The sequence below is a fragment of the Corythoichthys intestinalis genome, chromosome 19 (assembly GCF_030265065.1).
Source record: "Corythoichthys intestinalis isolate RoL2023-P3 chromosome 19, ASM3026506v1, whole genome shotgun sequence".
Taxonomy (NCBI): Eukaryota; Metazoa; Chordata; class Actinopteri; order Syngnathiformes; family Syngnathidae; genus Corythoichthys; species Corythoichthys intestinalis.
The window spans coordinates 20,854,320-20,866,100 of record NC_080413.1 but is presented as its reverse complement, the minus strand read 5'-3'; the positions used below and the strand labels follow the sequence as shown (position 1 = coordinate 20,866,100).

Here is an 11,781-nt window from a genome sequence, read left to right as displayed (position 1 = left end):
TGGCAATAACGGAGGCCAAATGTTTTCTGTAACTCTTCACAAGCTTTTCAAACACTGTTGCTGGTATTTTGGCCCACTCCTCCATGCAGATCTCCTCTACAGCAGTGATGTTTTGGGGCTGTCGTTGGGCAACACAGACTTTCAACTCCCTCCTCACCCTGTGGCGTCAAAATGATAACAAGAACCGGGAGCAACAATCCCAGAACCACACGGGGGGGGGGGGGGGGGGGGGGGGGCTAGTGAATGACCTACAGAGAGCTGGGAACACAGTAACAAAGGCTACTTTTAGTAACACAATGCGCCGCCAGGGACTCAAATCCTGCACTGCCAGACGTGTCCCCTGCTGAAGAAAGTACACGTCCAGGCCCGTCTGCGGTTCGCTAGAGAGCATTTGGATGATCCAGAAGAGGACTGGAAGAATGTGTTATGGTCAGATGAAACCAAAATAGAACTTTTTGGTAGAAACACAGGTTCTCTTGTTTAGATGATAAAGAATACTGAATTGCACCATACCCACTGTGAAGCATGGGGGTAGAAACATCATGCTTTGGGGCTGTTTTTCTGCAAAGGGACCAGGATGACTGATCTGTGTAAAGGAAAGAATGAATGGGGCCATGTATCGAGAGATTTTGAGTGAAAATCTCCATCAGCAAGGGCATTGAAGATGAGGCGTGGCTGGGTCTTTCAGCATGACAATGATCCCAAACACACAGCCAGGGCAATAAAGGAGTGGCTTCGTAAGAAGCATTTCAAGGTCCTGGAGTGGCCTAGCCAGTCTCCAGATCTCAACCCCATAGAAAATCTGCAGAGGGAGTTGAAAGTCCGTGTTGCCCAACGACAGCCCCAAAACATCACTGCTCTAGAGGAGATCTGCATGGAGGAATGGGCCAAAATACCAGCAACAGTGTGTGAAAAGCTTGTGAAGAGTTACAGAAGACGTTTGGCCTCCGTTATTGCCAACAAAGTATTGAGATGAACTTTTGGTCTTGACCAAATACTTATTTTCCACCATGATTTGCAAATAAATTACTTAAAAATCAAACAATGTGATTTTCTGTTTTTTTTTTCCACATTCTATCTCTCATGGTTGAGGTTTACCCATGTTGACAATCACAGGCCTCTCTAATATTTTCAAGTGGGAGAACTTGCACAATTAGTGGTTGACTAAATACTTATTTGCCCCACTGTATATGTCTTTTAGTATTGCATGCACTTTGTGATTACGCATCTTATATCGTAACTTTAGAGACGGTGGCTGTTTTTATTGTTTTATTATCGTAACAAATGTTTTCACACAATTGAAATAAAGTTTGTGTAAGAAAAATCTACACGAGGTGTCGCCACTTCATCATGAACATCCCCCAACATTTTTCACCCGCTGGATTGAAAACCAGGAAGAAAAAGCAAAAAAACAAAAAAATATTCCACATGAGGGGTTCTTATAGTCCACATTAAAAAACAAATAAAAGGTTGAATGAAAAAGCTTCCTCACTCTTAAATATGCTGGAGTATAAATTCAGCATTTGTGTGAGCGATGTAGCCTTCCCCTCTTTGTGGATGACATTCAGGCATCCCCTGGAGTATTTCAGTAACGGCGACCGACCGGTCCTTCCATTCATCCACAGGAGAAGGGGAGGTGGCTCACGTGTGACCAGACCACATCCAAGAAAACCTGGATCAAATCCCAGCCCGCCCTCCCCCCTTTTTTTAGATTGTGAGCCTCATAACTCAATCTTATTATAGTCATCATCCAGCTCCACGTCACTGAGGTCGTACTCCTCCTCCTCAGGAAGCTGGTGGGTGAGAGAAAATGATACCTTTATGAATCATTTGTAAGTGTATGACTAATGAGTTTGGATGCAAAGTGTTATTAATGGGAACCGTCTGGCAATGATTACAGACTGGCTTTGCAATTGACTTTCACGGTCTCCTTGCCCAATGGATTATGCTGCAAAAATTTTCGATCAATCCCCAGCCCAGTCTTACCTGTCCATCTTTTCCGTCCCAAGGTTCAACTGTGTGAATCTTGGGTATTACACCACCTGCCAAAGTGGCAGTCGAGCCTCTTCCAACAGAAAGCTCCCTGCAAACAATAAGCAAAGACTTGTTTGTTCTTGCTATCAATTTGGGATGCCCACCGCTCAAAAAAAAGATTAGACAGCTCACCTGAGGAACTCGTGAATCCCTGTTTCACTGAAGGATCCCCTGAGCAGAGCAAATTTCATCTTGCGTGTGTTGATGGCAGCCATGGCAGGGTAGCCGAAGCCACCAATACCTAGCGAGGCCTCCAGCTCCATCTGAGTGCCAGCCTCAGCCCATAGCCAGCTGATGAAAGAGCGTCATTAAGTTACTTGTCTTTTCAGCTCAGAGTCCGAACGATTTGCTTTCAATCTTACCCCCACATCTTCTTCTTGTATTTGTCGGCCATCTTCATCATCACATCCAGGTAGCCGTTTCTACCAGCAGCACCTATTAACAAAAACGGAATGCATTTTAAATCAGTTTGGACCAGATGATCGACTAGAGAGAACCTCTGCGAAAACTTGAAAACCACGCTCAAGAAGTCTATTAAAGTAGGGCTGTATCAATTGGATCATCTCATTTCTTTTTCAAGCAATCAAGATAAAAAAAAAAAATTCTCAATAGGCTCATGTATAACCTTTGTCCACTTGGGGTCAGTGTTGCCAACTTGACTTTCTCGCTATATCTGGCGACTTTCCAAAGCCTCTTGGAGAATGTCAAAAGCAACTAGTGACAAAACTAGCGACTTTTTGGAATTTTTTTTAGGGCTGTCAAAATGAACGCGTTTACGTGTGTTAATTAATTTTTTTAATTGATCACGTTAAAATATTTGACGTATTTAATGCACATGACCCACTCAAACAGATTAAAATGACAGCAAAGTGTCATTTCCACTTGTTACTTGTCTTTTTGGGTGTTTTTCTGCCCTCTGCTGGCGCTTGGGTGCGACTGATTTTATGGGTTTCAGGCTTCAGCACCATAATTATTATTGACATCAACAATGGCGAGCTACTAGTTTATTTTTTGACTGAAAATTTTACACTTTATTACAACTTTATTAAAACGAAAACATTAAGAGGGGTTTTAATATAACATTTCTATAACTTGTACTAACATTTATCTTTTAAGAACAACAAGTCTTTCTATCAATGGATCGCTTTAACAGAATGTTAATAAAGTTAATGCCATCTTGTTGATTTATTGATATAATAAACAAATACAGTACTTATGGACAGTATGTTGAATGTACATATCCGTCTTGTCTTATCTTTCCATTCCAACAATAATTTACAGAAAAAAATATGCATGTTTTATAGATGGTTTAAATTGCGATTAATTACGATTAATTAATTTTTAAGCTGTGATTAACTCGATTAAAAATGTTAACCGTTTGACAGCCCTAGTTTTTTTTTTTTTTTTTTTTTTTTTTTTTAAACTCAGTTTTGCTTCTACTGCATTATTTCTCACTCCTACAGCTTCCAGCGAATTCCCAAGGATGCAAATTAGGTGATTACGTCACCTAGCGACTTTTAGGAGAGCCAATAGTTTCACTCCATAGTGGGGAGTATACAACACTACTTGGGGTCACCATTCTCAATTCTTCTGTAGTATTAGAGCTAAAACGATTACTCAAGTAACTCGATTTTAAAAATTGATCGAGGAATTTTCTCCGCCTCGAATCGTTTAATTTTGCCAACTCTAAGCATGACGTATTGCCCGGACTACTTTTAATGCGGCTCAACGCACAGACGTCTGAGGACTGAGGCAGCGGATATATTTGATTTCAACCATGCATGAATATAGAGGTAACGACGAAGAAGCCGACGAAAGCGAAGCGAAAGGCACCAAGAAAAAGCAGAAAATGTCAAAAGAGTAGTTGCATTTCAAGTTGGACACCAAGGCAAACACTGTTTCATGTATTCAACGCAAGACAGTTCTTGCATGACAATACAGCACGTCTTCAATGCTGCAGCTCCACCGAAGCCATCCCGTTTACTCCGAGAGTGGAGGAGCGATACTCGGAACAGGTAAAATTAAGTTAACGTAGTGCTAATAAATAAGTGTATTTTGCTAACGTAACGTTAGCCCTGCGGTGGGCTAGGTTTCTATTAATTATGACCACTGTCGATGCGTGGCTAATGTGTCTTTCATACAGGCTTTATTCAATTTTAGCTCAGTAATCATTGATGGATAAAACACCAAGTAGCACTGGTGCCTATTGTGGTCCAATACAGCAGGTATCATACATTTATTTATAACACTGCAAAAACTCAATCATATCAGGACTTACAATTTAGACTAACTTAAAACTAGCTTGACACAAATTGAAATTCAATAGCATACCGCGCAAATGCTATTTTTAGACCGCAAGGCTGCGTGACGTCACCATCGTAAACCAGAAGGGGCTCAACATAGAAGCGCGCCTGCATACAACCCATGCTAGTACTGCTTGTTTTCTGGCGGTAATCTTTCAAAACGGAACATGCCGTGTAAACACTGCTGCTATGGAACTTGTAGAAACGACTCTAGACATTACGACATAGGTAGGATGTTTTCTTTATACATTTGCCGAAGTCAAAACACAGGAAAAATGTGAAAAATTGATCAACTTGTGTGGACGTCCAAAAGACCAGTTTAACGCCAACAAGGCACACGGTGGTAAAGGATAGATTGTTGAAACAGGAAAATGTCTTTCTCAGTGGCGTTAGTCAATGCACATAAGAAAAAGTGTCGATAAAAAAGCTACCTCTGGATGAGGTCGGCTCTTTTTCCCCAGTCTTTTTCAGCCCTAGACACTCAAGCCATCTCTTTAACTGAACATTTGTATGTTCTTCCACATCTTTACCAGTGAATTTGGCACCAGGGACATCATTTTGGAACAGAATTGGTAGGTTTAGCTCAGTAAACATCTCGTTCGTAGATTATTTACATTAATCTAGCATGAGAGACAAACCCGAGTTTGACCCCTCATAGGAACAATTGGTAACGTCATGAATGTTAATTAGCAAAGGTGACGTGTTACGGGCGGTAGGCTAGTGAAACACGTGGGGAAAACACCAAACTTTTAAGTGATATGTGTTATCAACCGCAACGACATTTTTAAGTAAGAAATAAGATTGAGTGAATGCAATGAATTTCTTTTTTTTTTTTTTTTTTTTTTTATTTAGTCACATCTGAGATGCAATTGTTAGCCGTTTTTAATAATGTTCACCTAAAATAAAGACATTGTCTAAATATGATTCCATATTAGGTAAAATGTCTTGTTTTCTCATGTATATTTATAATTGCTCTTCACCTTAAAAAAAAAAAAAAAAAAAAAAAAAAAAGTTTTTATCCGATTACTCGATGGAATTTTCGGTAAATACTCGATTACTAAAATATTCGATAGCTCCCTAGTGTCTATACTCTATAGCTTTGAAAGTGGGGTCTGACCATTGTAGACATTGGTAGCTCGTGGATGGAATTACTGAACACAAGTGTGTTCCCTCACCTTTTAGTGTACAAAGTGATTTACAGTGCACCAATACGTGTATTTACTATTAGTATAATTATGAGTCGACTCTCCGTGAGTTTAGGTTACGTTTTTCAGAAAATATGTTAGATTGTACAAAATAATCATGGGTATCAGTATGCGAATTGGAAATGTGTGAGGTTACTGCATATTTGGTGGGCGCTCACCTGTGTCCAGAATATGTGGGAGGATGCCAATGATGCACAGTTGACTGTCCTCACAAGTCTTTTTCAGGACATCTTCATTAAGAATCTGTAAAACAGGATGAGATGTCACAGCTTGGTATCCAAATTCTTATGTCGATACATGCTACTCAACAAATTTAACAGACTTTCAACTTTTGCTCGTGTTTGATTCATAAATTACGAAATACTTTTCCTGGTTTGTTTAGAATTGATATTCATGTAACAGTTCACTCTTCATTTTTCCGTGGCATTTTGATATCATTAGTTAATTAAGAGTACCAAAATAAGCCAGTTGTGCAGAAGGTATTAAAATTATAAACTGCTTTGACATTAAATGTTTAACAGGGCAATCGAATTTCCCCTGTAAATTTGACATGGAATTAAAAGTTCATCCTGAAACTCCACTTGCAAGATACCTAACATTTGCAAGTCGAAGTTTATTGCAGCACGGGACTAACCTCAAGTAGTTCAGGAGCAGGGGCATTATCAGAGAATAAGTCCAAGGCCCTTTCAATTATGTCGCCGCGGGTACGTCCCCCCTGGTAGTCCTCGGGCTCCTCCCCTTTGCGGAAGATCTTAATAGTGGGGAAACCTCGGATCTGCGCAAAGAGAATGTTGGGTACAACTTTGCCCAAGAAGACTAGTTTGCAATTTATCCAGCTGTAATTGATCATGTAATTTAAAAAAAAAAAAAAATGATAACGTGGTTGTGAAACATATACAATCATTGTTTGATACCCACCCCATAGCGACTGGACACAGCCTGATGTACAGTTGCATCCACAGCTCCCAGGCGAACTTTGCCCTTCGTCTGATCTTTGACTGCTGAAGCAGCAGCTGCCCACTCAGGCTCCAGACTGGTAAGGAGGAAACATCACTTTACTTCTTAAATTTAACAAATTTAAAATAAAGTTTCAATCTTTCAGGAAAAATCTTTCAGTTGATCATTAGACACTCACTTCTTGCAGTGGCCACACCAAGGAGCAAAAAACTCCACCAACCACACATCATCGCTCTGCAGCACAGTCTTGTCAAAGTTGTCATCTGTGAGTTCCACCACGTCGTTTTTGTTGCCACTGCCACCGCTACCATGCTGGGGACAAAGTCACATCATCTCAGTAAGCTCTGCTTTATATTTTGGCACCAAAGAAGTTGCATTGAGCCTTTCCATACCTGTTTGCTGTATCCTGAGCTGCCAGACTTGCCACTGAGTCGTTCATTGACCAGAGAACGTAGAGCATTCATGGCTCCATCCACGATGGCTTGGCTACTGCGTGCACCTGATGAATGAAAGAAAACTTTAAGTTAAGCACATTTTTTGTGTAGGAACAGAACAGAAAAACTTATACTAGTACCTTGATATGCCTCAGGTTTGTTCTTGTTTGCACCAAAAATCTTGAGTGTAGGGAAGCCCGAGATGCCATATTGGCTTCCCAAAGACTTGTGCTGGTCTGCATCGACTGCACCAACTTTGACAATACCCTGAGAAAAAGCACAGCTGGTGTATTCAAAATTCAAGACCTAAAAATAGCCCCAAAGAGCTATGTCCACTACAGTGTGTAATTTTGTGGATGAAGGAAGCATTCACACTTGTGTTCTTACTGTTCTGCATTATTACCATATTTTTCGGACTACAAGTCGCATCTGAGTATAAGTCGCACCAGCCATAAAATGCACAACGAAGAGAAAAAAAAACATACAAGCCGCACCGCAGTACAAATCGCATTTATGGGGGAAATTTACTTGATGAAATCCAACACATAGAACAGATATGTCATCTTGAAAGGCAATTTAATATAAAAAAAATTAAGGCTGTCAAAATTATCGCGTTAGCGAGCGGTAATTAATTTTCTTAATTAATCCCGTTACAATATTTGATGCAATTAACGCACAAATGCCCCGCTCAAACAGATTAAAATGACAGCGTAGTGAAAGGTGTACTTGTTGTGTTTTTCGGAGTTTTGCCGACCTCTGCTGGCGCTTGGGTGCGACTGATTTTATAGGCTTCAGCACCCATGAGCATTGTGTAAGTAATTATTGACATCAACAATGGGGGGCTACTAGTTTATTTTTTGATTGAAAATTTGACAAATTTTATTAAAACGAAAACATGAAGAGGGGTTTTAATATAAAATTTCCAAACTTGTACTAAAAATTATCTTTTAAGAACTACAAGTCTTTCTATCCATGGATCGCTTTAACAGAATGTTAATAATGGTAATGCCATCTTGTTGATTTATTGTTACAATAAAGAAATACAGTACTTATGTACCGTATGTTGAATGTACAGTGGGGAGAACAAGTATTTGATACACTGGCAGTGTATCAAATACTTGTTCTCCCCACTGTATATATCCATCTTGTGTCTTATCTTTCCATTCCAACAATAATTTACAGAAAAATATGGCATATTTTATAGATGGTTTGAATTGCGATTAATTGAGATTAATTACGATTAATTAATTTTTAAGATGTAATTAACTCAATTAAAAATTCTAATCGTTTGACACCCCTAATAAAAATACAATAGAGAACAGCATGCTGAATAAGTATAGAGTATGATGTTACATGATGCATGAACAACGAAATACGAATATACTGTCCTCACCAGGACACGCTACAGCTCGAGCCTGGCTAGTCAGTGGGCTAAACTCCCAAATGACGATGCTGGACGTCCGTATAATTTGCTGAATCAATTTCGTCCTCGATACCAAACAGGTTCGCATCAATGTAAATAAATGATCATTAGGTGCTTTTACAGCAATTACATAAATGATCATTAGGTGCTTTTACAGCAATGACATGACACAAACGGTTAGCATGCGTTCGCTAGCATTAGCGCATCGTTCAAACAACCACACAACTGGCTCTAAGTGTCCGATCGCAGGTGGAAAACACACCAACAACAGAAAAGATGATACACACAGGCGTTGCCTCTATAGAGATTAGAGGCGTGCAAAATTTCCGATTCTTAGATTATTCGCGATTCAGCCGTGGAAGACAATTCACAAACATCCAAATTCTGCTTATTGAATTATACCAGGTTAAACAGAAGTAAAACACAGTCAGCGCGACCTTTGGGACGCAATGAGGAACGGACCGAGAGTAAATATCATGTTCAACTCATGCAGCTAGATAAAAAAAAAAAAACAATCATACCTGACTGCTGCCGACAGCCGCTACAAACAACGCCCAGTTGCTAGTTGCTACAAACATACGGCTACAGTAGATATATATATATATATATATATGTGTAGAACTAGATGCAAAATGACAGACAACGGCGGTGTTAGAACATGTATTATTGAACCGAGATGCGAAATGACAGACTTCCCAGCGTTAGTAAATAGACGCCATTTTATAGCAGTACTAAAGCAGTGACTTCTCTAGAAGGCTCTGTTGTAGCGAACCTAATTAACTTTTTATCTAAAATACTCCTAAATCTTTAAATGATGAAATAGTTTTAAAACGTTGACCAAAGTAGAAGGGAAATTATGGAATAATGGGAGCAATTTTAACAACTGTAACAGTTGAATCACAACATTAAATCAATTGAATGTAGTTTAAAGCTGCTGATACAGAATGGGGACTGGAGTATTTTATTTACTGTTATTTTTGTATATTTGTTTACTGTTATATGCTAACTTGATACTGAAATAATAGTTTGGTTTAGCCTGAGAGGATTTTTGAACAATTTTGGAAGTAATGTACAAAACTAAACAAAAATACAAAATACAAAAATAAAATCGACAATTGTCAGGCTCATCCTTTTCTTCATTTATTTTTTTATGACCGTGCTCAAGCCCGCTTCGTGCATAAAAGCAGAGTTCAAGCTTGAAGCTAATGCACAGCTACATCGCTCCATTCCTGCATGCTGCTTTCGCTTTGCTGATGTCATTGTTGCATGAATTCCGATTCGGGAGACTTGAAAGTTCAGACCGCCAGCCACATTCTAGAAAAATGTGGCCCAGATCGGATTTAGACCACATACGAAAGTGACCGAGATTGGATTTGAAATGGTCAAGTTCTATGCGACTTGTCACGTTCAAGTTAATGCCTCACTCGAGTTGGAAAAACAAAAAAGAATCTGATTCATGCATTAAGACCTGTAGTATGAACGTAGACTTAGGCTAGGTTCAAATGTGTAAAACGAACATACGCAGAAGTCAATAAAACAGAGTGAATCCTCATCACTGCATATTGCGCTGTTGACAACAAGGAAGCCGAACTTTTAACAGCACGTCAACCGCACATCTGCCGCACGCACGCGCACCCACGCACGTACGCACGCACATGAGGCGATACATCGCAGCGGGAAAATTACCGCCTTCATTTTCATTTACCGTGTGATAAATGGAATTATTGCATATTGCAACAGGCTTAAACAGCGGTGCCTCTACTTACAAATGGCTCTACATACGGAATTTTCAGATTACAACACGCCTCAACGGGAAAATATTGCCTCTTGTTACAAAAGAAATTTCAGGATACAAAAGGTGAAAATGTGGCCTGGGCTGCTACTCGCAGCTCCCAAAGATTACTGAACGTAACATACTTATATAGCTGCTCTGCCATTGGCTATTGCCGAGCATCTTCCGGGCATCCAGTTGGCTAAGAGGGACCTTTACTGAATGTGCACATGTGTATCCCAGCGTGCTCGTCATTCGCCCCTCTGGCCATGAGGCGTTTCGACACTTTTATTTTTTACATTACACACAACTGTCATTTTATGTGTCGAGGCATTTTTAAGCTTTATAAAAGATTTATGTCCGGATTTTGGGGGGGTTGGAACGGATTAGGGTATTTACATGTAAAACGCTTCTACTTACAGAATGTTCAGGTTATGAAACTAAATCCAGAACCAATTAATTTCGTAAGTAGAGGTAACACTGTAAAATATACACTGATTGTTTACCTTCAGGGCTGTGGCTGCCTTCTTCCAGTCTGCCGTCAACCTTTGACAGTGACCGCACCTGATGAAGATGAAGACATGTAATGGTTAGCCACCCAAGCTTAATTGGGTTACACATGATATAGAATTCCAGACCCAGGTTGCATTCTGTCATTGAATTACCATACAGATTTAGACACACCGATTTAGAGAGGTAAAGAACATTTACAGGGTACACAAAGAATATTTACACACACACACACACACACACACACAAAAACACTTGGTTCGTGGGAAACCCCTAGGCTCAGAATTCGGCCCACTCACCAAGGAGCGTAGAATTCGATCAGCCACAAACTGTCACTCTGGATCACCTCTTTGTTGAAGTTGGACGGGTTCAGTTCGATGACATCGTCGCTAGAAGAATAAAAAGCTTGCACACCAACAAGCAGCGAGCAACCGAACAACACTCCTGCACAAAGATCCACAGCACAATGCTGACATCATCCGTTGTTCTATCACATTCATGGATAATCGACTAAACTTCACTCAGCCGTTTTAAAACACGAGTTATGGTGCATTACCAATTTACCACATTATTGTAGTAAAAAAATTTCAATTGAATTGAAGAGGCCTGCCAACCTTTGGTGGTTTCGTTATTCAAGCTAGTCAAAGAAGCCAAACTGGGCCAAACAAATGCCTCGACTAATAAACTTAAAAAGAGTCTTTTCAAAGAGATAATATTAATTCTGATGTCCACTTACCAGAAAGTAAGGGTTTCATGATTGTAGCACCTTCCAATATTCTTTCAACGTTAACACGCACTATGAAGACTACCGCCGTTCGATGTAGCTGCCTTGGATAAATTCACTGGAAGAGATTCACCGTGGCCCACTCTGATTGGCTGAACTCAAGGAGTATAACAAGCTCGCGAACGCCTATTGGCTGAAACATGTAGTTCCGGGTGGTCGACCAATCGTAAGGCGCCGTGTAAGGTTTTGAGGGAAGCGACGCGCCGGCAAAAGTCATGACGAGTTTTTGGTTTGTTTTTATTATTGTAAAAACACCCTAACGTCGTGCTTTAAACTAAACACGAAGGAGTGGCGACATAATTAACTATCCAGAACATTATAATTCATAACAGAGATGATGAAGAATTGGAATGGTACAAG

At 40.0% G+C, this 11,781-nt stretch overlaps 1 protein-coding gene across 1 annotated transcript; it reads right to left on the bottom strand.

Moving 5' to 3' along the window:
* Positions 1-1,247: 1,247 nt before the first annotated feature.
* Positions 1,248-11,516, bottom strand: pdia6 (protein disulfide isomerase family A, member 6). The gene is made up of 13 exons (XM_057821994.1): positions 11,374-11,516; positions 10,937-11,081; positions 10,634-10,691; positions 7,074-7,200; positions 6,892-6,998; positions 6,678-6,811; positions 6,461-6,575; positions 6,177-6,317; positions 5,701-5,785; positions 2,397-2,469; positions 2,167-2,325; positions 1,987-2,083; positions 1,248-1,793 (listed from the first exon to the last, which is right to left on the bottom strand). Exons 1-13 carry the CDS (start codon positions 11,390-11,392, stop codon positions 1,722-1,724), a joined length of 1,332 nt encoding a protein of 443 aa, XP_057677977.1. The 5' UTR covers positions 11,393-11,516; the 3' UTR covers positions 1,248-1,721.
* Between the last annotated feature and the right edge of the window lie 265 nt (positions 11,517-11,781).